Source organism: Neomonachus schauinslandi, chromosome 7, assembly GCF_002201575.2.
Source record: "Neomonachus schauinslandi chromosome 7, ASM220157v2, whole genome shotgun sequence".
NCBI classification, from domain to species: Eukaryota; Metazoa; Chordata; class Mammalia; order Carnivora; family Phocidae; genus Neomonachus; species Neomonachus schauinslandi.
In genome coordinates, this window is record NC_058409.1 from 52,255,435 (window position 1) to 52,282,746 (window position 27,312).

The window sequence follows — 27,312 nt, forward strand, 5'->3', positions numbered from 1 at the left end:
GATTTATTTATTTGAGAGGGAGAGAGAGCGGGGGCAGGGGAGGATAGGGTCAGAGGAAGAGGAAAAGCAGACTCCAAGCTTAGCACAGAGCCCAACACGGGGCTCAATCTCAGGACCCCAAGATTACGACCTGAGCCGAAACCAAGAGTCAGATGCTCAACCAACTGTGCCACCCAGGTGCCCCTAACGATTTTATATTTAAGTAATCTCTACATCCACATGGGGCTTGAACTTACAACCCCGACATCAAGAGTCTCACGCCTTACCAACTGATCCAGCCAAGTGTTCCTTTTTATTTTGATTTTTATTGGTACATATTTTTGGTACCTATTATCAGAGAGCAGTAATTTTGTTATATTCCAAATTTCTTATAAAATTTTTGCATGGAATATTACCTAACTAATAGTCTGTAGAATTGTCATGCTTTATATTCCTAAACTAGACATTTGGTTCAAACCTAAGCTATACCTATCAGCTAAATGGGGCTGAAGGCCCTTAAAGGGATCAACCTCACCCATTTCAGAACTCTACACTGACTTAATGAATAGACAAGTCCATCAAGAATGGCTTTGGGGGACACCTGGTGGCTCAGTCAGTTGAGCATCTGCCTTCGGCTGGGGTCATGGTCCCAGAGTTTGGGATCGAGCCCCACATCGGGCTCCCTGCATGGCAGAGAGCCTGCTTCTCCCTCTCCCTCTGCTGCTCCCCCTGCTTGTTCTCTCTGTCAAATAAATAAAATATTTAAAAAAAAAAAAAGTTTGTCTGCCTCTTCACTAAACGGAGAACTATTTTAGGGCAGGGCTGGGTCTGCCATCTCCATGATCTCAGCACTGTCTGACAATTCCTAGTTAGTATATGTTTATTTCTATATACATGCATAAATGAATAGAATGTTATGAATGATCCATCAATCCAGAGAAGCATACTAAAACAACAGTTGTCAAATTTCTGGTTAAACGATAAAAATAGAAGCCTACGCCCCTGCCCCAGCCTACTTCAGTGAGCCTGGGACTCTATCTGCATTTTTTTTTTTTAACTCTCTAGGGGATGGTGACTCACAATAAAGTTTGAGGACTTTTACAGGTGAGTGAACAGGTTCAGAGTGGGTAATCTATTTGTCCAAGAACTAAAGTAGAAATAAAACTGGAATAATTTGCTATAGTTTGTAAAGTTTTCCAATTCAGTCTTAAATTTTTTTTTTTTTAATATGGAACACTTCACAAATTTGCATGTCATCCTTATGCAGGGGCCATGCTAATCTTCTTTTTATTGTTCCATTTTTTTTTTTTTTTTTGGTGCAGAATGGTGGTTTATTAAAGCACGGGGACAGGACCCATGGGCAGAAAGAGCTGCTGCACCGGGGATGTGAGGGATGTATTGTTCCAATTTTAATGTAAGTACTGACAAAGTGAACACTCAATTCTGTCTTTATAGTGTGTATGAAAAGGCTTTTTTTTTTTAAAGATTTATTTACTTATTTTAGAGAAAGAGAGAGCAAGCGGGGGAAGAGGCAGAGAGAGAGAATCCAGAAGCAGACTCCCTAATGAGCACAGAGCTGACGCGGGGCTCCATCCCAGGACCCCAAGATCATGACCTGAGCCGAAATCAAGAATCGGCCGTTCAACCAACTGAGCTACCCAGGCGCCCCTTAAAAGTCTATTTCTAATGGAAATATGAAGCCATGGTTCTGTTTTAGTCAGTACAATCAATATATACAACCACCTACTCCTCATTTGTTTGAGGAGTGAAGGACAACATCTAAAAATTAGCTGCAATACTTAAAGGAACAAATAACGGTTATAATTTAACATTTAATGCAAACGTCATTCTCTTCATGTGTTCAGCAGATCTGAGCTCAAAATAGACTGTATACTAAAAGAAAATAATGAGGGAGAATAACATTTAAATTTTCAATTCTGTAAAACTACAGGAGACTGAGAAATATTACTCTTTACCACCTGCTTTGTATTTTATAGCAAAAAATATATACTATTGGAACAGAATAGAGACCCCAGAAATAAACCTACAATTATATGGTCCAATCTATGATAAAGGAGGCAAGAATATACAATGGGGAAAAACAGTGTTTTTAATAAATGGTGCTGGAAAAACTGGACAGCCATATGTAAAAGAATGAAACTGGTCTATTTTCTAATACCATACCCAAAATCAAGCTCAAAACAGATTAAAGACCTAATCATGAGACTTGAAACTATAAAAAATCTTAGAAGAAAACACAGGCAGTAATTTCTCTGACATCAGCCATGTCAACATTTTTCTAGATATGTCTCCTGAGGCAAGGGAAACAAAAGCAAAAATAAACTATTGGGACTACACACACACACACACAAACTTTCACACTGCAAGGGAAATCATCAATAAAACAAAAAGACAACCTATACTGAATGGGAGAAGGTATCTGCAAATAACATATCCTATAAATAAAGGGTTAACATGTCCAAAATAAAGAACTTATACAAGTGAACATTAAAAAAACAATCCAATTAAAAAATGGGCAGAGGACCTGAGTAGACACTTTCCCAAAGAAGATATACAGATGGCCAACAGACACATGAAAAGATGGAAACATCACTCATCATCAGGGAAATGCAAATCAAAATCACAATATCACTTCATACTGTCAGACGGCAAAAATCAAAAAGACAAGAACAAGTGTTGGTGAGGATGTGGAGAAAAAGGATCCTTGTGCACTGCTGGTCAGAGTGCAAACTGGTGCAGCCACTGTGGAAAACAATATGGAGGTTCCTCAAAAAATTAAAAATAGAACTACCATATGATCCAATAATTCCACTATTGGGTATTTATCCAGGGAAAACAAAAGCACTGACTTGAAAAGATATACGCACCCCTATGTTTATTGTAGTATAATTTATAATAGCCAAGACATGGAAGTAACCTAAGTGTCCATTAATAGACAAATGGATAAGGAAAATGTGGCGCATATATATATGCACACCACATATACATAATGGAATATTACACAGCCATAAAAAAGATGAAATTGTGCCATTTGAGACAACATGGATAGATCTAGAGGATATGATACAAAGTGAAGTAAGTAAAAATACAAATACCATGTGATTTCCTTCATAAATGGAATCTTTAAGAAAGTGAATAAACAGGGGCACCTGGGTGGTTCAGTCAGATGGGCATCCAACTCGGTTTTGGCTCAGGTCATGATCTCAAGGTCATGAAATTGAGCCCCATGTGAGGCTCCCGCTCAGCAGAGTCTGCTTGTCCCTCTCCCTCTGCTCCTCCCCCTGCTCTCTCTCATAAATAAAAATAAAATCTTAAAAAAAAATGAATAAACAAATAAATAAAAAAACAGAATCAGAACTATATATACAGAGAACAAAATGATGACTGTCAGAGGGCAAGGTGGGTGGGGGGTTGGGCAAAATGGGTGAAGGGGAGAGAGAGATACAGGCCTTCAGGTCTGGAATGAGTAAGTCAGGGGAATAAAAGGCAGAGCATAATGAATATAGTTAATGATACTGTAATAGTGATGTAACGGGATGGAGGGTGGCTACACTTGTGGTAAACATAGCATAGTGTACAAACTCGTCAAATCACTAAGTTGTATACCTGAAACTAATGTAACATTGCGTGTCAACTACACTCAAATAAAAAAATAACAATAAAATAACTAAAAAAAAAAAACAAAAAACCCTGAGATACAAAGAGGTTGAGGCAAAAAAAAAATAGGTATTATTCCAAAGGTACTACTCAATAAAGACTAATTAGGAAAGCAGATGCTAGAGCCTAGACCTTGGTGCTAAGTTTAGATTTTGATTTAAAGGTGTTATTTTGCAGGGCACCTGGGTGGCTGAGCCAGTTAAGCACCTGCCTTCGGGTCCTGGGATCGAGCCCTGAGTCTCCCTGCTCATCGGGGAGTCTGCTTTTCCCTCTCCTTCTGCCCCTCCTCCCCGACTAGTGCTCTCTCTCTCTCTAGCTCTCTCTCTCTGTCTCTCCAATAAATAAATAACATCTTAAAAAAAAAGAGCGAGATGTTATTTTGGGGTGCCTGGGTGGCTCAGTCAGTAGAGCATGCAACTCTCGATCTCAGGGTTGTAAGTTCAAGCTCCACATTGGGTGTAGAGATTACTTAAAAATAAAATCTTAAAAAAATAATAAAAATATAAAAAGATGTTATTTTTGCAAATGAATGAAAATAAAACCCTTCAACAATAGAGGATCTGGGAAATTATGGATGCCCCACCTACCACTTACATACTTTATGAATTTTAGTAGAACCTTGTAGATGTAATGATCTACTTTATATTTCTAACTTACATTAAAACATCTTTTTGCAGAGTGACCTCAACCACATGTTCTTGCTGAGCTAAGGTCAGAGTCCATTTCAAAACTTTTCTTTCTGTTCTTTTATCAAGGGTCTTTCTAGAATCCATGTGAGAAAGAACAAAAACAAAACCAAACAAAAACAAAAACACTTTGACCTCTGCCTGACATCACAGCCAAAAATTAGAGGTGGATCACAGAGTTAAATGTGAAAGTTAAAACTGTAATAAACAACGGAGAATATCTTCATGGGCGGAATACAAATTTCTTAAACAGAAAGAAAAAAGTACTAACTAGAACATTAAATAATAATATTGTATCTTTTTTCTTAACCAAAATTCTCAGCTTCTATAGGCATTATTTACTCACTGCTTTATCCTATAACATATAGGAAATATTTTCTAATTTACAATACCAATGTTACAACTAACAATGCATGAGGTTTACATTTTTTCCAGTTCTTTTTTCCTTTAAATATATTCCATTAAGATTGGACAGTCTGCATAGGTGTTCAAAAATAATTTGAAATAGGTCTTTTCTCTGTACGGCTATTTTCACAATTTGATATACGTAGGTTCTTTTGTTTTCAATTTTAGGGTTCGCTTTTTTCTTTTTACTCTGATGACATTTTCCAATATACAGAAGGTTCAAAAGTCAAAACTAACTGAAAAGGTATACTTTGAGAAGTCTTGCTTCCATTCCTCTCGCCTCTACTTCTCCATTTTATTTCACACTGTATAGATGTTTCTGTTCTAAGTCTCTGATTTCTTATTCCAGTGTTTACTTTTTTGCAAAAATAACAAACACATTCATATTTTTCTTTTCTTTTAAAAGTACCATCTTCTATATGCTTTGCTTCATTGCAGAGTACTCTAATGCTTTGCAGAATATTTACAATTTAATTTTATTAATTACCAATTTAATTTTTTTACCTATTTTTAATTTATACTCAGAACAGTTATATAAACATTAGCCATCATTAGCACACTGTTACCTTCAGTCCACGCAAGGCCCTCTCCTTTTTCCTTCTTCCCTGATCTTCATTCCCATTTTCCTCCCCACAAAGGTACACACTTCAGTGGTTTTTTTTCCAACAACCAACTCTCCAGATACCAACTAGGTGTTTAATAATTCAATTCAATGAACACACTATCTACCTGGAGTTGGCATTAGATCCCACCACCAGTGAAAGGAGCACAGTCCCATAAGACTGTCCCCACTTCAGATGGCAATCCCAAATCCTAGGCCACCCTTACCAACTGGCTATAAATTGGGGATTCCCATGACCCTTCCTCAGGTTTAGTATCTTGGAGTGGCTCACAGAACTCGGGAAAATACATGCTTGCCAGTATATTATAAAGATACTCAGGAACCCCCAAAGAGATGCATAGGGCCTAACATGAAGAAAGGGGTATTTTTGTAATGTGTAAGCCCTCTTTTGGCTGTGTTACCCTCCCAGCACCTTGATATAATCACCAACCTGGAAGCTCTCCAGCTCTGTTATGTAGGTTTCATTACTTAGGCATTACTGATTAAATTATTGGCCACTGGTGATTGAACTCAATTTCTAGGCTCTCTCCACTCCCTGGAAATTTAGCGGTGGAACTGAAAGTTCCAGTCCTCAACCTTCTAATCATGCCTTGGTCTTTTGGCAATCTGCCCCATCCTGAAGCTTTTCTAGTGGTCCCCAGCACACGAGTCATCTCATTAGCATACAAAAGACACTCCTACCACTTCAAGGGTTTTAGGAGCTATGGCCCAGAAAACTGGGACAAAGACCAAATAGTTATTTCCAATTATAGTACACCTGTCTAATGTTGAAATATGACCTTAAATTGTATACATGTATCTTTGTATTATATATTTTGTTGTTCTGTGTTGCTTTTTAAAAAAACTTTCATTGTTAAGTACAGCAAATACAGAAAACTGCAAAAATCACAAGATAGACCCTTGCTCACAATCCTAGCAACGGCCCATGTGCTCCTTCCAGTTACAACCTCCTTTCTACTCCCAAGAATAACTATTATCCCGATGTTTATAATTACTTCCTTTTCAGTGTTATCACCTAAGCACACATCCCTATGCACTGTAGTTTTGCCTGTTTTCCTTTGTATTTTTTTTGTAATGTGTGTCTTAGGCATCTTTTTACCTAGAGTCCCCTTTCTCTTTTATTTTTCCCTTTTTCCAGAAATTTATTGCTTGAAGTATCACATTAACTGTCCTATCATTTCCCATAATCTGAATTTTGTTGGATTTATTATGTGAAATAATATTTTAACTTTTTTTTTAAAAGATTTATTTATTCATTTTAGGCGGGGAGGGGCAGAGGGAGATAATCCCCAAGCTGACTTCCTGCTGAGCCACTCCATCTCATGACCTAAGAGATCATGAACTGAGCCGAAACCAAGAGCCAGATGCACAACAAACTGAGCCAGCCAGGTGCCCCTGTACTCTGTGGAATAACTTAACATGTTTTTCTGTCTTTCAAGTTTCTGTAAATTGATGGCTGGATCACCTGTGGTCAAAAATTAATGTTTTTCTATTCAACAAAGGTAGTACATACAAATTTGACAGACCAGGAAAAGATATGTGCAATATCTAAATAAAAGAGATTAAAAATAGACTATAAATATTGTATACCAACTACATGTAATAAAAATTAAAAATAAAAAAAAACCTATAATATATCTGGGAATCCAGCTAACAAAGCATGTGCAAGATCTTCCAGAAAGTTTTTCTCTATTAAAATACATAAAATACAGGTTCCTGGCTAGTTCAGTCAGTAGAGCATGTGACCATTGATCTTGGGGTTTTAAGTTCGAGCCCCATGTTGGGTATAGAGATCACTTAAAACTAAAATCTTTAAATAATATATATATATATATATATATATATGTATACACGTATATATAATAAAATACATAAAATATTTGAAACAATAGTTGCACTATGTTCCTGAATAAGGTGGATTGGTACTCAGCATCCATTCAAACTTTTTTTAAGCTTACTTCTCTGTACTATAAATCTTGAAAAGTTAAAAACTACATTTGCCGGGTGCCTGGGTGGCTCAGTCAGTTGGGCAGCCAAATCTTGATTTTGGCTCAGGTCAGATCTTCAGGTCAGAACTGGGGTTGTGAGATCCAGCTGGTCACTTGGTGCTCAGCACAGAGTCAGCTTGCCCCTCTTCATTCCCTTCCATCCCCCCCCAAAAATAAATAAATAAAATCTTAAAAAATATTTTTTTAAATTACATTTCCCAGATATCCTTGCAGCTAGTGTATTAGAGGTAAATGATTCTGCCAATTAGGTACATTAAAGTAAGATTTGGTGTGGAAAGCCAAAGCCTTTTTACTGCTGCTTTGTTTTTTGGCTGGCAAGCATGCAAGAGCATAGTCATTGGCTTTGTGGGTGCTGAGTAATACAGTATCTTCTTGATTCCTACATTGTAGCTACAGTAGTTTACTTTTTTTTTTGAAAGATTTATTTATTTATTTGAGACACAGAGAGAGAACACCAGTGGGAGGAGGGGCAAAGGGAGAAGAGGACAGAATCATCAAGCAGATTCTCTATTGAACGCACAGCCCAGCATGGGGCTCGATCCCAGAACCTCAAGATCATGACCTGAGCCAAAATCAAGAGTGGGACACTTAACCAAGTGAGCCACCCAGGCACCCCTACAGTAGCCTATTCTTAACATCGATAATTCTAATCAAGGGGTCTTGTTTCTCCATCTTGATGGGTAGTAGCAGCTCCCTTAACAGTCTAGTTTTGCTTATTATCCTGGGACTCATTTCTGATGGCCTAGGCTAAAGCCCACTCTTGCAGCCCATTAAGTAATTTTCTATAATTTCTTTTTTATTTTTATTTTTATTTATTTGCGAGAGAGAGAATGAGAGACAGAGAGCATGAGAGGGAGGAGGGTCAGAGGGAGAAGCAGACTCCCTGCTGAGCAGGGAGCCTGATGTGGGACTTGATCCCGGGACTCCAGGATCATGACCTGAGCCGAAGGCAGTCGCTTAACCAACTGAGCCACCCAGGGGCCCCCATTAAGTAATTTTCTAAGCACCAATTCCTTATATTAAATCCCTACGCCTTAAAATAGCCAGATCTATTTACTGCAACTGAATGCAGACTCATACAACAATTAGTAAAGATATAAAATCTTCCCAAATTAATCTACACTATCTCAAATTTTAAAATAATTTAACAAAACCTAACACGTGTATGAAATAGAAGTCTCATATATGTCAACTTTAAAAATGAAAAAAAGGGTAATCATCCTACCATATATTAAGAATACTGAGTCTAGCTCTTCCAGGGACAGCAACCATAAGCATTCAGGATGGTCCAGTGTTTGACCTACTGTCATAGGCTGTCCTACAATACAGCCTCTAACAAAACTAGGCTGTCCTAAAACCCCTGGTAATAGAATCATTTACCTTTATACCAAGAAGGTTGGGAAAGCACCAAAATCTGCATGTGGCGTGTGCCCAGACCGACTTCAAAGAGTTCGTGCTGTGAGACCTAAAGTTCTTATGAGGTTGTCTAAAACCAAAAAACATGTTAGCAGGGCCTCTGGTGGTTCCTTGTGTGCTAAGTGTGGTCATGACAGGATCAAGCATGCTTTCCTTGTCGAGGAGCAGAAAATTGCTGTGAAACTGTTGAAGGCACAAGCAGAGTCAGAAAGCTAAATAAAAAAATGAAGCTTTTTTGAGTAATAAAAAAATTAAAAGACTTGAAAAAAAGAATATTGAATCTAGGGGGGCCTAGGTGGCTCAGTTGGTTAAGTGTCTGCCTTCAGCTGGGGTCATGATCCTGGGGTCCTGGGATCAAGCCTCATGTCAGGCTCTCTGCTCAGTGGGGAGCCTGCTTCTCCCTCTCCCTCTGCCTCTGCCTGCCACTCCGCCTGCTTGTTCTCTCTCTGTCAAATAAATAAATCTCTTTTTTAAAAAATATTTTATTCATTTGAGAGAAAGAGAGAGCACAAGCAGGGAGAGTGGGAGAAGCAGACTCCCCACAGAGCCAGAAGCCTGACATGGGGCCTGATCCCAGGACCTGGAGATCATGATCTGAGCTGAAGGCAGATGCCCAACCATCTGAGCCACCCGGGTGCCCCGAAATAAATAAATCTTAAAAAAAAAGAATATTGAGTCTATCACCCAAATGCAAACAATGAAATAATTATTTCTGGATTTTTTTTCAATCTTTTATATCAGTGACAAATGACACAGGAATATACAAAATGAAATGCCCTCTGGGTTTGAAATCTGGACAATTTTATTAACCAAATGAAGTTACTAATTATATGTTGGTCTTTTAAATTATTTTCTACCCTGACAACTTGTTTTGTTTAAAAGAACAAAAAATAAAAAGTAATACACAGCAGTGTAATGCATCTGACAAATGAACACTGAGTGTCCTGACAGTAAATCTAAAGGATGTAAACTTTAAGACAGCCCATCAGCCAATGGAATGAAATACCCCTGGGGGTGTGTAATGGTCCTGGCTAGCACTAGATTTGAGCTTGGGGAAAAGATAAAATACTGAAACAAGAAACTGAGTCAGTTACAACTTGGTAGTCACCAAGTTATCCCATAAATTTTAAAATGATTTGGTTTCTGCAGTCACATTATTTTGAGCAAATAAAAGCTTTAAAAAAATTTCCCCCAATAAACTGCACAATACATCTTTAAAGGTACTTAAATGTAACCTAAAATAGAAAGGGCAAAACCACTTTTTTTTTATTTAAAAAAATCAGGTTGAATTAAGGACCCTATGAGATAGTCTTGCTGGAGGTTGCTTAGCTTATAAGCAGAGAGCTTAATAAGCTTTATTATAGCAGCTAACTTTTAAGGATAATTTTTAAAAATCTACTAGAAAAATTTAAGCCCTGCTGGCATTCTCTGCCTGACAAGAAAGGCTGCTTCAAATTGTCGAATGATTTATTTTTACTTGCTAAATTTGCATTAGCCCCACCCACTTCCAGGACATACCTTTAAACTTTTTTTTTTTTTTTAAGATTTATTTATTTGAGAGAGAGGGAGAGTGCACAAGAGTGCACACACGGGCTGAGGGGCAGAAGGAGAAGGTTAGACAATCTTTAAGCAGACTCTGCCTCTGCACTGAGTATGGAGTCCCATGCAGGGCTCAATCCCAGAACCCTGAGATCAGGACCTGAGCCAAAACCCAGAGTCTGATGCTTAACCCACCAAGCCACCCAGGCACCCCCAGGACATACCTTTAGAGCTTTAATTTTCCTCTGGCTATCAATTTCCTCTTCTCAAACCAAAGTTTCAAACGCTTGGACCTGAAATTCATCTTTGCAGCTCCAAAATGATATGAAATGTAGAGTGTCAATCTCCTACATCACCTGCCTTGTTCCTACAACTTCCTTATTCTCTAAAGAATACAAGTTCAGACTCCCAAGAAAAGCAAACAAGGCTGTTGGGTGTTGGCAAAGTTAGCAAATATTAAAAAGGACGTCAAATTTATATTACTATCTTGAGAGTATTTTCCAGTCACTTAAAAGACCTACAAATAGGGGCGCCTGGGTGGCTCAGTTGGTTAAGCGACTGCCTTCGGCTCAGGTCGTGATCCTGGAGTCCCGGGATCGAGTCCCGCATTGGGCTCCCTGCTCGGCAGGGAGTCTGCTTCTCCCTCTGACCCTCCCCCCTCTCATGCTCTATCTCATTCTCTCTCTCAAATAAATAAATAAAATCTTTAAAAAAAAAAAAAAGACCTACAAATAAACCAGTATATACATTTTTCTGCAGGATCTGATTTAGTTTCCTTGAAGTTCTTTATATTCCTCTGTTCTTTATATGCCAAGACCTCTCCTATCCTTATAAAACTCCACAAACGCACTAAAGCAACTAAAGTTTACCAGTTTGTCAGTCCTCTTCCTCTTGTTGCCCTATCGGTTTTAACACGAAAATACTGAACCTAGAGCAACAAACTCCATTACCCATATTGACCCACTGTTACTGCAGCACTTGCTTCTACTAGAGTGTAAGATACAATTCTCACTTTGATTTATCCTGTTTACGAGAAGGCACATACTGAACTCTTAGCATATAAACACAGAAAAACTGAATTTCAACTAATAAAGAATAGCAGTCATGGCAAGATAATATGAAAGAAAACTGGCCTCTATTAAGTGTTAAGTTTATTATCTTAAGCAATTTGAAAGACTTTATGAAGACAATAGGATTGGGGAGGATTACATAGCTATGAAAGCCCTTAAAAATACTTTAGTGTGGGGTGCCTGGGTGGCTCAGTTGGTTGGGCGACTGCCTTCGGCTCAGGTAGTGATCCTGGAGTCCTGAGATCGAGTCCAAAAAAAAACAAAAAAAAATATATTTTAGTGTGGTTAAGATAATAAACTGCATGCTAAATAGATGATCAGCAAAATTTGGGTAATATAGACTTCCATGGTTTGCTTTCATGACACTCCAGGATCTTCCTATCCATTTATCATCCCTGTCTGACTGCAGACAATGTATATTCTAAGAGCAACTTATTTTCAGTGGGTTTTTTCCCCACCAATTAAACATTTAAAGCTTTTTTTTTTTTTTAATTATAAAAAAGTTGTTAACCTCCTTGATTCCACTCTGGTCTCAGAAATACAGAATATATTAGGTGACTGAGATTTTAAAAGACGTTTTCGGGGTACCTGGCTGGCTCAGTCAGAGGAGCATGCAACTCTTGATCCCTGGGTCTCAGGGTCTTGAGTTTGAGCCTCACGCTGGGTATAGAGATTACTAAGAAAAATAAATAAGCTTTTAAAAAAAAAAAGACGCTTTGGATTATCCCTGTGACGTCAGTTAATCTTCCCCTTTTAAGCATACTTTAGCACACTTTTCTTTCCCCATCTTCATACAACCGCCTCTCTACCAGGGTTCTCCGCAAAACAAACCAAAAAAACCTTGTCTGCTCCTCTTCCTCCATTCCCCAGCACTCGACTTTCTATATCTTTCTTCCAGAATGACCTTATATAAGTTTTCTGAAATAAAATTCTCAAGATTGAATGAAAAAAAGCTGAGTACGTATGTATTAATTTAATAACTGTTGATGCTATGTAGTGAGTCTATGGAGGTTCATTTTACTATTTGTGCTCCTGTGCACTTGAAGTTTTCCACAATAATGTAAGCAGGATATTCAGTCTGGTATTCAAAAAGTTAGGGTTGGCATTATAATTTTGGGACTCATCAAAATAAAGATGACATTTAAAGCCATGGGATTGGATGAAAACACTTAGGAAGAGTATAGGTAGAAAAGAATATAGGACTAAAATGTAAGCAATTCTAATATTTAGAAGTCAGAGAAATAAGATAAAGCAAAGTAGACTGGGCTGCCAGGAAACCAGGAAGTGAGATGTTCTTGGAGCCTAGAGAAGAAAATATTTCAAAAATGTGGAAGAGGCCAAGTGTGTCAAATGCCACCTAAAGGCTAAAAGAGAACTAAGAATTTACCTTTTGGATTTGTCAAGATGGAGGTTTAGACAATTCTTTGCAGAGATTTTGCTATAAAAGGAAACACAAAAATTAAGTAGTGGCTGGAGGGGAACAGTAGTCAAAAAAAGTTTTTCGTTTTCTTCTCTTTTGAGATACCTGATACTGAGGCTTAGTGTACTGGTAGAATGACCTAGTTCAAAGGGGGAAAACAGATACAGGAAGCATGTAACAGAAGAATCAAGGTCCTGAATGAAATACAGAAAAGTACAAGTAGAGGGACTATTTCTTCTGTGTGTAACAGGAAGGAAGACAAAATTTATAGATTCAGATATACAGGGATGGTAGAGTAGATGGAGGGTAGATGAGGTAGTGTCAATCTTCACACCTTAACTCTCTATGCTTTAGTTAGATGGCCAGTAACACAAGAAGTAATATGGGAAGAACCTACCTCATAAAATTTCTGTGAGGATCCAACTGTCAAAAAGCCAACACTCAACATCAACCTAGTAGAAACTGTTAAGACTCCTAGTTCAGGGGTACCTGGGTGGCTCAGCCGTTAGGCGTCTGCCTTCGGCTCAGGTCATGATCCCAGGGTCCTGGGATCGAGCCCCGCTTCGGGCTCCCTGCTCCGCGGGAAGTCTGCTTCTCCCTCTTCCACTCCCCCTGCTTGTGCTCCCTCTCTTGCTGTGTCTCTCTCTGCCAAATAAATAAAATCTTTAAAAAAAAAAAAAAAAAGACTCCTAGTTCAATTCTCCATTAACTCAACAAAATTATCAAGCTATCATTTTGCATTTAATAAAGTACCACAGCTAAAAATAACAATGATGGATGTAACTTAATGGGGTTGACGGTGTCAGAAAAGGCTTTTGAGACATTTAAACCAAAAGCTACCTGAGTTGTAGGCACTAACTTGACAAAGGTAGGGGTATTAGAAGTTCAAGGAGGTCTAGAAACAAACAAAAGGTCCATTGTGGCTAACAGTTAAGGGCCAGATCACAAATCAACTAAAACCATGTGAACATTTATCCTCAGTGATTTCCAATACCGTCTTTGGGTCAAAATGAGCTCTTAATAAACATTATATCAAGTACGTATTTTAGTTCATGCTGAAGCCAACGCAAGTCCAACTGAGAGGTGAAAACAATTCATGGACTTTGATTAGACCATAAACTATAAACCAAGGAAACAAACAGATTTCCCCTTTCTTGCCTACTCTATTGACAGAGGTCATGTTGAATCCTTGGGCTTGTTCAAGCTAAGGAGTTAAGTGTGGGAGCTAGTAATTCTTATTTGCCATAGATATTATAAATTATTCTTTTGTCATCACTGAGCTAAGATAGCAACTTAGTAACTTTTTTTGGAGTTCAAAAAAATCCCTTCAGTTAGTTTTTTAAAAGACTGGTACGTAAATATTAGCAGAATCTGAATTTCCTTTTTTTTTAAGATTTTATTTATTTGACAGAGAGAGCACAAGCAGGGGGAGCGACAGGCAGAGGGAGAGGGAGAAGCAGACTCCCCGCTGAGCAAGGAGCTGATTCCCAGGATCGAGATCATAACGGGAGAAGAAAGCAGCCACTTAACTGACTGAGCCATCCAGGCGCCCCCAGAATGTGAATTTCCCAACCATTCACAAAATATAGCAGAAGTCAAAAATCAAAATTTTCTTTTCTTACTATTAGGGCACCTGTCATGATTTTCAACATAATGCAAGTCTTAAAAATTAGAAAAGAACAAGACAGAAAAGTGGGAACCAAGGAAAATAAAAACCTGGGATATTTCCTGAAAACAGGCATATAAAAGGTCAATCAGGTGGCAGGTAGGTGGAAGAGTGCTGTGTTTATGTAAATGATCAAAAAACATTATATGACTAGAAAGTTTCAAAAGCCCTCAATATAACATGGAAGGGGGGGAAATGTGTTCCTGAACAAAGACATACTGTCAAAAAGGGGATTATTTCTATGTATTTTGTAATATTTCTATAGCACTGAATGTTGGCACAGTCATTTTGACCTTTACAGTAGCATAATAGTTCATCTTTTTCTGTACTAAATTTGACTCATATTTAAGAGGAGCAACATTGTTTAAGAAAATAGCAACCGCTACAATTACCCTAAAAAGCAATACAGCTATCCTCACTATTTTCTTAGAGACATCACATTTTAACAAATTTACACGTGAAAAGTATTCAAAAACAAAAAGATTAATCTTAACTGGAGAGAAATCTGCACCTACATGTTTCCTTTCTAGATAAATTGTATTTTCTCGAGATTTCGGACTCATTTTTTTTTTAATTTTTTAAATTCTTATGTTAATCCCCATACATTACATCATTAGTTTTAGATGAAGTGTTCCATGTCGGACTCATTTTTGAATCTGCAAGTTTTTCATAGCTATGACCACAAAAAGGCTGACCAGATAGCATTCTGATTTAAAGCTTGTCTTAAAGCTTGCCCTACCATTTAGAAAATTTAGCCTCTCTAAACACACCAGGCACAGATTCTCCTTTGAGAGCATTACCGAATTAAGGAACAAAGTTTGTTCAACTGTGAATTACAAATTGTAAAATCCGTGCCAATTAGTATCAAGGAGTCAATTTTTTGTCTGTTAAAGAAACAAGAGAAGTAAGGTAATTAAGTACAGGGATCTGAGATGGTACCTGCTACGCTTGCTGAAATTCAGATTACCGGGTTCCATCCCTAGTCGGACTGAACCCCTTTAAGAAGTGGGCCTCTGGGATACATTCTGAACACGCTCGCCAGAAATTGTGAACCATGGTCCTGCAACCCACCAAACCACCTCATCCTGGAAGGTAAAATTAGTTTACTTCGACAAAGTTTTGACAAAATGTCTTGGTAAAGGCTGATTCGGGCCGGAGAGGAAATTCTAAAACATCCAGATGATTGCTCCAATCTACACCAAACAGCGAGGGAGAGCGAGTAAAGAGATGAGCACAGGCTGGGCGCCGAAGCCTTTCCGCAAACGTAAATTGCCCTTTCTTCTGAGGGTAAAGAATTTGGGGTTCAGGGTCGACTTACTCAACCCTAACTGCAAAGAACCGTTCTTTCTGACTCCTCTAAGGTCTTTCCCAGGACTACACGCGGTACCGTCAGCACAGAGTCCCTCGTGAAGTCCCAAACCGGCCCGCGCTCGATGAGAATTGTGCCTGCGCGACAATCATAAACGCGCCTGCCTTAGGTCGCGCGTGCGCAGCGAAGCACTGAGCTCGCGGCAAAGTCCGTTTCCTGACTTTTGCAGGAAGCAGCGTTGCATCACTTCCGGCCTCCCTCTAGCTGCCATCTTGCGTCCCCGCGTGTGTGCTCCTAATCTCAGCTGGTCCGCCCGAGACCCCCTGAGCGCCAACCCTATTCCCCCGCGCGGTCCCATTTCCGCTCCAACAAGGTACAAAAAGGCTTTGGACGCCGGCGTGGGAGGAGGACGGGAACGGGGGCGGGAAGTGCCCGGAAGGAGCGAGACAGGGAGGGACAGGGCTGAGGAGAGGAAGGCGATGCGACGGACAGGCGTACCCACTCAGGCTGACTCTCGGGGGCGAGGTCGAGCCAGGGGCGGCTGCCCTGGGGGCGAGGCGACGCCGTCTCTTCCTCCACCTCGCGGCGGAACCCGAGGACAGGAGCCTCAGGTACCGCGAGGCTTGCGGAGAGTGGCCGGGCCGGGCCGGGCAGGCCCTGGCTAGGCCGAGGCCGGGCCAGGGCCGGGGGTGGGGGTTGCTGACCAGGCGTGGGTTAGAGCCCTTTTCTCGGGCCTGTAAGGGCGGGGGGGGGGGGCAGTTGTGGAGGAGGGGTAGAAAGATGGGTGTTCTTTACGCTCCCTTAAAACTGAAATTGGGAGCTTTGCGGGGTGGATTGGGGATTCAGGCCTCGGCCTGTTTAGGGTATTTTTTTCTTTGCTGGTGTCTTGGGAAATAACGAGCGTGGAATGCTAGAGTGAACCAGACCTTTCCTCGCTGAGGGTTTCCTGTTTTTCTAGATGAAAGAAACTATCATGAACCAGGAGAAACTCGCCAAACTGCAAGCACAAGTGCGCATTGGTGGGAAAGTAAGTTTTAATAGTTTTTTGGGCTTTTTGAGGTTCAAAGGTTTGGGGTGGTTTTTTTGGGGGGGGGTTGGTTTTGGTTTTTTTGGTTTTTGGATTTGCTTTTCTTGTATTGTTGGCTTGTCACTGTCTCTAGAGGGCATTTCATAGAGCTAGCAAAGCGGGGGGGGGGAAGGAGGAGGCGGGGTTAAATGATGTACAATAGAGTGTATCAGTGGGACGTGCGTGTTGTAGATTAAAAGAAGAAAGTGAGTCTAGATGAAAAGAGAACTTAATAAACATTACTTCTGTGTAAATATGTTTTCAGTGTTACAGTGTTTTAGTAGAACAAAAGTGTTTCCTGGTTTAGATAGTAAGAAAATGTGTCATTTTGGTTAGGTAATCATTGTGGACATCATACTCCTAATTTTTTTGGCCTAAGTTGTATACATTCAGTGCTTTTCTTTTTTTTTTTTTTTTTTTAAATAACTATGTTGACTCTGAACTTGAGTTCCACCTGTCTTTTGAACTGTAGTTTATAATGTAATGTAAGGTTCTGGGTAATTGTTGTACTTAATACTTAGAAGTTTGTCTCTCGTAAATTAAGACCTTTCTGTAATGCTTTCTTAAATGGAATTCAGAGTAGTTGTATATTTTCTAGGCTATTTGGAAGATACCTATGTTAGAGGTACATCACAGAATTTAAGAGCAGTGACTATGGATTTGAAAATATTACTTAAGCAGATATCTTTCAATTTTGACTTTGTTAATATGCTAAAACTGAGAGAATGAGAATGATCATAGGTTTTTAGGTAAGTTTTTGGCTAATTGGTTTTTTCTGCTGGATACTGATCTTCAAGAGTACTCTTTTTTGAACTTGGAAGTTTTAGATTGTTTTCTGAGTAAGTTATTTAAATCAGAAGTCCGCTCTAGACAGAGGTCTACTTATATTTTGCATTGTGTTAGCACATTCCTAGTATTTAACAAGGTGTGGTAACCTGTTGGAACAGAGCATGTCTTTACTTGGTAAAACTTGTAAAGCTTCCCTAGGACAAGTTTATTACCTATTAGTTTTCCCAATTTTAAGCATTTGCCTTCAAGTAGAATCTTCTGTGAAATAGCCAAAAGTTGCATGTAGGCTTAAATAATGAGATGTGCATCTGTTAAATTACTGGACTTTGTCAACAATGAATATATAGTGATCCTTTTTTCTTTCCTGAAGCTAATAGTCTTCGGGATCTGCTACTGCTCATTAACAAATAGTAGGTGTTTCTTGTTCTTAGCAGTTGTTAAAAGCTAGGTGTGGCCTTCAGGTCCCAGAAAAACTCATTATCCTTTGTGGTCAGTGTTTCGATGTTCTTATATTGGTGTTTTTAACTATCATTTAGTACAGGTTTCACAAGAAATATTTTGAATAATGTGTTTGTGTGCTTTCTTTTGTTACTCTGATCATTAGTCTTTAGCTATTAGAAACAAATTTCTGGGCAAGGAAAGCCTAGGTTTTTTAGATTCTTAAGGCTGATGTAGGATTGAACTTCGTTTAGTTAACATAGGAAATACTAATGTCCTTGTAATAGGAAATAATTTCATTTTTAAAAAACTTCTTTATTATGGAATGAAATTTAGTGAGTTAGTTTTGCCTTAGAGAAATCTGTGTTAGGTACTTTCAGGTAAATAGTATAAAAGTGCTTTATTCAGTATCCGATCAGAGCATTGATATAAATTGTATCAGTAAAAATTGAACTCTATAGATGTGAATTGTATAGAACCTATAGAAGGTGTGTCAGTTTTGTTTTTAGAATCTTATAGTAATCATTTAGAATGTCTTTTAGAGAGAATTCTTTGAAAACCAGACTCTACATGACCACATCAAAGTGATTTTTATTCTTAAAGGTTTTTTGGGGAGTTGGTAGCCAGTATTTTTTGTAGCTTTTGATACGTTATTCAGTTCAGCTATCATTTACTTAAGACTTTAACTGTGCTCAGGCCTGAGAATATGAAATTTAAGAAATTTATGGTCCCTACACTAGTAGGGGAGATTTTTTTTTTTTTAATCTGTTTTCATAGTGTAATATACATAGTGCAGTAGAAGCATTTTTGAAATATAGAGATGGGAATGATTTTGCTTGGGGGCAGTTTATTGCAGAGTGTAGGGAAGACACAAAAGAGGTAATGGTTTGAACAGGGTTTTAAAGGACAAATAGAAATTGGTGTGTAGGTTGGGGTATATTGAAGTAGGTAAAGAGCCTTATGTATCATGTAAAGGGCTTAATCTACACATAAAAAAGTTCTTGAGAGTGTTTATTAAAGAGTGTTAAGCAGAAAATGAGTCACATTTGCCTAGTTTTGAAAGTTTATGGGATATATTTGAGAAGGGGGAGATCGGAAACTTGGTATATATGTACCAGAGGCCACAAGTTTTCCTGAAGCCTGTATTCATTCATTCAAGTTACTGAGTGCCTTCAGTGAGCCAGATACTGTTCTCAGTACTGTTCATAGTAAACAGAATGGAAGCTCTTGAGGAGGTTACGTTCTAGTGAGGGAAAACAAACAATAAAATACATTTATGATTGCTACGAAAAAAAAATAAACCTGGATAGATAGATGATGACTGTAGGAGTTGCTTTTTTACATAGGGTGGTAACGGTGACATAAGAACAGAGATCTGGGGCGCCTGGGTGGCTCAGATGGTTAAGCGTCTGCCTTCGGCTCAGGTCATGATCCCAGGGTCCTGGGATCGAGTCCCACATCGGGCTCTCTGCTGCTTGGGAGCCTGCTTCTCCCTCTGCCTCTGTCTCTCATGAATAAATAAATAAAAATCTTTAAAAAAAAAAAAAAAAGAACAGAGATCTGTAGTAAGGGAGGGAACCAGTGCAGATGGTAGGGGAAGAAAGGAATAGTATGTGCAAAGGCTCTTTTTGGCCTGTTGAAGGAACTGTGAGGAGGTTTATTTGGCTAAGGATGAGAATGTGTGTGTGATAGATGTGGTCAAGAACAGCACAGTAGGGTTGGGGCAGATCATGTAGAGGCCTTCTGGGTTAAGATAAGAACTTCCAAGATTTTATTCTTAGGTATTATAAAAGTCTATATAGACTCATTTGAATGTGTCCATACACTGTCTTGCCTGTGAATATTAATGGATGTTGATTTTTCATTAATTAAAAACAGAAAAGGTTAATAGTTCTGGACATGGAACTTCTAAATGAGGGTTAATTTAGGTTGATACATGCCACCTCTTTGATCACTTCTAGAGCAAATAATCTAAAAAAAATAGGACTTTGAAGATATCATTCTTTTATATATGACAAAATTAGAAGCTTAGAAGTTATTAAGGATTTATAGACAAATCCTTTGTTAACCTCTTTCTGCTTCCATCATTTCCTACTTGCTGCCTAAAAGTTTGTGCTTATGGTAATTTTCTTAAACAGATCCAAAGGTCAGAAAGGAATTAGAAACTTTCCGTTTGAAAATGTCGGTTGTTATGGTATATATATATGTGTGTTTTCTTTTCTCCTCACTCTAGGGAACTGCTCGCCGAAAGAAGAAGGTGGTTCATAGAACGGCTACAGCAGATGATAAAAAACTTCAGTTCTCCTTAAAGAAGTTAGGGGTAAACAATATCTCTGGTATTGAAGAAGTAAGTGTCAAATTTTATTTCTTTATAAAACAAGTTTTGGTTGGAAAAAGCTTCAGTGGTCATGCATTATTTATTTTTTATTTATTTTTCTCCCAACAGAGAATTTCATATCCCTCTAAAATAGATTTCTATTCCACTAGTGAATATTAGGGAGTGCTAAGTCTGAAAGAGATTAGATTGCACTTTCCATTCCAGGCAAAATATCATTTGTGCTTCACAGTGAAATAGTGGATTAGTTAGCCAGCCTTGGGCTTTTCCTTAATAGAATGTTTGGTTTTTAAAGAATTTTGGTGGGTGTTGCTAATTACTTTTTTTTTCTTTGTAGGTGAATATGTTCACAAACCAAGGAACAGTGATCCACTTTAACAACCCCAAAGTTCAGGCATCACTGGCAGCGAACACTTTCACCATTACAGGCCATGCTGAGACAAAGCAGCTGACAGAAATGCTACCCAGTATCTTAAACCAACTTGGTGCAGACAGTCTGACTAGTTTAAGAAGACTGGCTGAAGCTCTGCCCAAACAATGTGAGTTTTCTGTAGTGGTTTTGCCCAGGGTTACTAATTTATCAGGAAATTTCTAAGATCTCAAGTAGATAGGAATATCTTTAAATTTAGAAATGACAGTTTTCCTCTAAAAAGTGCCAGTTTTTACAGTGACCTTTAACCAGGTGTTCTTAGTGTGTTTAGTAAGTTAACTAGTATGCTGTGATCATTATACTTGATTCAGTGGAATGTTTTCTATCTTGCTTTGGATCAATGATTTAAAATTTTTACCTTTATCAGCTGGAAATGATAATGTTAATTTGGGGCTTTTTTGATAACTGAAAGTTTAGAATTAAAATATGTTATAAGTTGTCAAATTTTTTCAGTCATATTTACAAGTGGTATTACCAGTAATGTTTAAGAATTGGCCTGGCATTATTCGGGTCTTTTTAATTATAATACGAGGATTTTGTTCAGGGCAGAAAATCTTGTAGTTGAGTAAGTGCATTAAGAGACATAGTTACTTTATGCTGTGGTCCTCTGATTAAAATTTTGAAGAACGGCAATGTAGAAGAAAGACAGACTTATTATATGGTCCGTTATTTAGTCATCCATGTTTTTCTAGGCATTCACTCTTTTTGCTTTGACATTTTATATACATACAGTTTTGCGGGGTTTTCCGTGTGTGTGTGTGTGTGTGTGTGTGTGTTTCACAGTGAGAGGCATAAGAAAATCTAGAAAGTCTTAGGCCTTCAGAGCTAAAGTAGGCTTTGGAAATACTGAAAATCTGATAGGACTAGTACTGTGAGGTCTCAACTCCCAAGTGTAGTTCACTTTCTTCTGTATTAAAAAGAAAGTTGATGCTTACCACCAATCAAAGGCACTTAATTTTTTGATCATTTTATTTTCATTTCAGTAAAGGTTTGTTAAGTATCTCCCATAAGCCATGCACAAAACAACAATATTTGAGAAAACAGTCTCTTAATTTTTGCCTCCCAAAAGAAATCTTCCCATAATTTGGTATATGGGTTTACCTCTACCCTGAGGGCACTCTATTGTTTTCATACCACCTCAGGGCCTGTGGTGGGCCAGAGGGATTGAAAAGATGGGGATGGGATTTGTTTTGTTGGCTGTTCACAGGATTCTAGTTCATTTGTAGACCTTGGGCTACCATGTTATTATTAGTATTTAGGGATGAAATCTCAAATGTCACTGTTGTCATATGAATGTAAGTTGTAACAACACTTGACCTTTCATCTGTTCTTTTGGTTAATGTGTATTAAAGACGCAACAAACATGTAACCAATACATTTCCCTTTCACAGCTGTGGATGGAAAAGCACCCCTTGCTACCGGAGAGGATGATGATGATGAAGTTCCAGGTAGGAATCTTCACTTATGGCCAATGTAGCGTATCTTAGAAGGAAGAATAACAAATCTTTGTACTGTAGGAAAGCCTCCCTTGGGGGAAGCGGTAATAGGGTGAAGGACAGGAAAGGAAGACATGAACCTCGCTTAGAATGAAAATAATGCAGTGTTATTATAACTAGGAGTTATGTTTGTAGACTGGGCTTTTTCTGATTGGAAACTTCAAATTTGAACAAGCATGTATGTTGTCACATAAATAGAATAATTGGTAGACCACTAACGACCCATTTCCTACTTGGGGATTAATAAATTGATGAGAAGGCATGGAGAAGTTCAGGTATCTTGGGATATGGTATAACCATTCTAAAATCAGAAAAACTCTTGGCAATCAGGAGGGATTTTTGTGTTAGCTGTTACTTGATAATTTTTTTTTTTTTTTTTAAAGATTTTATTTGTTTATTTGACAGAGAGATAGTACAAGTAGGCAGAGAGGCAGGCAGAGGGAGAGGGAGAAGCAGACTCCCCGCTGAGCAGGGAGCCCAACGTGGGGCTCGATCCCAGGACCATGGGATCATGACCTGAGCCGAAGGCAGCCGCTTAACCGACTGAGCCACCCAGGCGCCCCTCCTTGATAATTTTTTTGTAAAACATGTTTATTGAGCAGGAGAATCACTGGACTGAAATATTTCCACTTTGCATAGACAGGTGTCTTTTGGAATCCAGGAAAACTTCATATTGTTTGTGATGGTGTTCTTTGGTTCTGACTCCTATGTTTACTAATATATTAATATTGCTTAATTTTAGTTCTTGGGGTGAAATGGAACTAGGGAGGGCATGTATATATTTTTTAAGCATAGTATTTATGTCATCAGCAGATGAATGAATTTCCCTTCTTCCCTTGTTTTAATTACATGCCAAAATGTACACTTGAAAGTGTGCCAAATGGGTAGTGGTCTCATTGAAAATAAAGTATTTAAACGTATATCCTGATTTAACTGTAGGATATATTTTGAGAGCATTTTTAATCTCTTTTTAGAATCTGATGATTTGTAGATTTGGGTTTTTTTCAAAATTTGTCTTTTTTTCTAGATCTTGTGGAGAATTTTGATGAAGCTTCCAAGAATGAAGCAAACTGAATTGAGTCAACTTCTGAAGAACATAAAACTTGAAGAAGTTACTGGGAGCTGCTATTTTATATTATGACTGCTTTTTAAAATTTTGTTCGTGGATCTGATAAAATGTAGATCTCTAATATTTTTAAGCCCAAGCCCCTTGGACACTGCAGCTCTTTTCAGTTTTGGCTTATACACAATTCATTCTTTGCAGCTAGTTAAGCTGAAGAAGCCTGGGAATAAAGTTTGAAACAAGGTTAATAAAGTTCTTTGCCTAGGATATGGTTTTATTTTTTATTTCACTGACACTGATTTGTACACAGAAAGCAAAGTTGTTTATAGAAAGCTAATCATGGCATGTAATATGGCTGGTAATTGATGAAATTTGATTAAAGATTTTAAATGGCCATATAATATAACAAAGGTGGTATAAAGTTCTCATGTTTTAAAACTTGTCTCCAGCAGTCCTCAGGGCTTCAGTGATTTATGTAATGGGTATAAATTATAAAGAATGGAATATTGCTTAGTGGGTAAGCAAGAGGTTTTTTTCTCTTAATATTGTCTATATTGTAAGTATATACTAAGTGCCTTCAACATATTATTGCACTTAATTTTCTCATTTAATCCTCAGTCTATGAAGTAGGGATTTGTAGCTCCATTTTCTTTTTTTTTTTTTAAAGATTTTATTTTATTTATTTGACAGAGAGAGAGACAGCTAGAGAGGGAACACAAGCAGGGGGAGTGGGAGAGGGAGAAGCAGGCTCCCGGCCGAGCAGAGAGCCCAATGCGGGGCTCGATCCCCGGACCCTGGGATCATGACCTGAGCTGAAGGCAGACGCTTAACGACTGAGCCACCCAGGTGCCCCTGTAGCTCCATTTTCTAGTTGTAACTCAAGGTTACCTAAAAATGGAAGTAGTCTCTTAACTCTCTTCCTTGTAGGATATTCTGTAAGACACCTGAGAAAAGCTAGTGTTTGTATTGGGAATGTCACCTCATCTTAAATTTAAAATGGTAGAGGGCTACTTTTTTCTCTTTAAAAAAAAAAAAAATCTTAAAGTTGACATGTATACAGTTTTAAGAAATTTAACACACAGTATTTGTGCCTGCACCCCAATCAGGATACCGAACAGTTCCATCATCCCAGATATAAGGCTACTTAAAAAAAAAAAACTGTATTAGCAATCAATGTTGAAGTAACTTAAAAATTTACAAATGGCAATTAAGATATGTGTCATCTGCATCGAGGCAAATGAGAAAGAAAATTGTCTTAGTTTCTACTTGTAGCCATAAGAATTCATTTTAAATTTACATAACAGTTTGCAAGTACCTTCTGAGGGTACTATGCAGCTTTATCTAAAGTCACTGTAAGTAAGCTACCAAAAATGAAATACTTGTATAAATAGTATTTGCACATTTTAACATTGTATTGTTTTCAAAGGATGTGTATCAGTCTTGTTAAAGTGCACTGCTACAGTAACAAAGACTTCACAGTCTCAATGGTTTACAAAATTACAAAGAAAAAGTACATGTTTCCCAACTATAGTGGGTCTGGTTGGGCTTTGCTACATGATCACTCTAGGCCCCAGACTGACAACCTCTTCCTGAAACTCTGCTTCCTGGCAGAGTGAGAAGAAGGTGGGTCATTTGCTGGCTTTTAAAGCTGTTAGTCACAAAGGTCACTAGTATGTAACCGACTAAGTGGAATGGCTAAAGGAAAGCAGAAGATTGGGAAGGCCTGGAGTGGGGCCTGTGGGTTTGCATTTCTGATAAGCTCCCAGGTGATTCTGATATTGCAGGTCCACTGACCATGCATGCTTTGAGGAGATGAGATTTTAAGTTAGAGATTTCCTCAACTCATCCCAAGATACTGGGGTGAAAGTGACAGGCTGACTTGGGCATGTGAAGAATGCCACTCTTGAGTATCCTCCCAGGTGTTTGCCCAAGATCTGTATGGGAATGGGACTAGAGAAGTACAATAGATTTCCAAGCCTGTCCTACACAGGGCAACTTGCTGCTTTTAGCAGAAGTTGGCTAGGGCTAATCCTGTTTTGCCCGTATCCAGAGATTTTTCTCCCAACCTTGAGAAAAGTTTTTTTGTTGTTTCATTTTTTTAAATGGTCTGTTGTTTGTTAGTGGCCATAGATTAATAAGGTTTTTCTTATAATACTTTCAGTATCGTGATAAGCAGGGTTATGCTACAGATGCAAATGACTTAAAATTTTAGTTGCTACAAAGATTTGTTTGACACCCTTGATGTTTGTGGTTTGCCTGTGGCTGGGATCCACTTTACTCCAAGGGTAGCATCTAACCGGAACATTGCTAGTTTCAGGACAGGGAAAAGAGGGCAAACGACCAGCTGGCTCTGCACACTTATGTTGGGAATTGATGCACATCATTAATCAAATTTCATCAGCCAGAAAAAGTCACGTACATAGTCCAGTCTGATGGCTATGAGGACTGAGGAAATCTAATACTCCCTCAGAGCAGGACAGCACATACTTTTGAACAATACTACAACCCACCATATCCTTATAATTTTTCTTTAATCGCCCACAATCCCTCTGGCTATTATATGTTAAGCTCTGTACCACTCGCTTTATATAATCTTATTGGTTATCATAATAACTCCCCCCTCCCCCAAAGAGCCACATTGTACAAACAAGGAAACCATCTTCAAGAAGCGAGTCTCAGGTCAACACAGCTTGTGTGGCAGTATGGGATTCACACTCAGGTCTGATCTTTTGACCTCAGGCACTACTAGAAAGAATGTCAAGCCCTGGTGGACTAGAAGGGCAGATGATTCTCATCTGGTTGATCTTTTGGATGTTGTCACTACATGCTGGCTGTTGTCCACTACTTTTAAGGCTAGCCCTGGGCCAAACTAGCTTTCAGCTGATTCTGAACCAGGCCTATGCTAATGAAGAGATAGATGTCAAATTTTGATCTGAGAACTCTTAGGATAAATACCTTTTATTTGTAGGAATAATTGAACTAAAGTACACATGTGTCATCCCCATAATAACCCTGTGGTACACAGGACAGAAAGCTACATTCTAAAATTTGGAAACACGTTTAGAAATGGGCTGAAGGTGGGCGCCTGGGTGGCTCAGTTGGTTAAGCGACTGCCTTCGGCTCAGGTCATGATCCTGGAGTCCCGGGATCGAGTCCCGCATCGGGCTCCCTGCTCAGCGGGGAGTCTGCTTCTCCCTCTGACCCTCCTCCCTCTCATGCTCTCTGTCTCTCATTCTCTCTGTCTCAAATAAATAAATAAAATCTTTAAAAAAAAAAAAAAAAAGAAATGGGCTGAAGGTCCCTGAAGGTCCCCAAAGGTTGGGTCTGATTTCTACTAATCAGACTTTTCTCCATTCCATAACACTGAATTCATGCTTCAGGAGGCTCCTCTCTCCCCAATAAGATACATATGTTAATTTTTTTTTGGAGCGAAGTCTTAAGGTAACATAACAGTTTTTAGCTTTTCCAAAAACAATGATTAGAAAAGTCTTCTAGTCACACAAATTTTCATCACTCCAATCAACACAGTCTTGAATGCCATTTCTGCAGCAAGTTCTGGGAATGTAGGCCCAGTCAGCAAAGAAAACAGTATCACATCTCCAGCCTGAACACTTTGAGCACTGTAAAACTAGACAATGCTGTTTATTTTTATTTATTTATTTTTTATTTATTTTTATTTTTTAAGATTTTATTTATTTGAGAGAATGAGAGAGAGAGAGAGAGCACATGAAAGGGGGGGGGGTCAGAGGGAGAAGCAGACTCCCTGCTGAGCAGGGAGCCGGATGCAGGACTTGAACCTGGGACTCCAGGATCATGACCTGAGCCGAAGGCAGTCGCTTAACCAACTGAACCACCCAGGCGCCCAATGCTGTTTATTTTTAAAACCTAACTTAAAA

The 27,312-nt window shown here is 38.6% G+C and overlaps 1 protein-coding gene, 1 non-coding gene and 1 pseudogene across 4 annotated transcripts; 2 read left to right on the forward strand and 1 right to left on the reverse strand.

Moving 5' to 3' along the window:
- Positions 1-1,201: 1,201 nt before the first annotated feature.
- On the reverse strand, positions 1,202-1,303 carry LOC123325367. Its single transcript, XR_006540384.1, has one exon. It is a non-coding gene; the product is annotated as a U6 spliceosomal RNA (small nuclear RNA).
- A 7,359-nt stretch (positions 1,304-8,662) lies between these two features.
- LOC110587509 lies at positions 8,663-15,482 on the forward strand (annotated as a pseudogene).
- Positions 15,483-16,049: 567 nt separating this feature from the next.
- On the forward strand, positions 16,050-24,062 carry BTF3 (basic transcription factor 3). Of its 3 annotated transcripts, none has more exons than XM_021700207.2 (6): positions 16,050-16,410; positions 16,758-16,826; positions 20,326-20,439; positions 20,765-20,966; positions 22,249-22,305; positions 23,381-24,062. In XM_021700207.2, the coding sequence occupies exons 1-6, from the start codon at positions 16,279-16,281 to the stop codon at positions 23,425-23,427; spliced, it is 621 nt and encodes a 206-aa protein (XP_021555882.1). In that variant the 5' UTR covers positions 16,050-16,278; the 3' UTR covers positions 23,428-24,062. The 3 variants fall into 3 exon arrangements, with proteins under 3 accessions (XP_021555882.1, XP_021555892.1, XP_044772674.1); XM_021700217.2 differs by having other exon boundaries at positions 16,050-16,172; XM_044916739.1 differs by lacking the exon at positions 22,249-22,305 and having other exon boundaries at positions 23,381-23,816.
- The last annotated feature ends 3,250 nt before the right edge of the window (positions 24,063-27,312 follow it).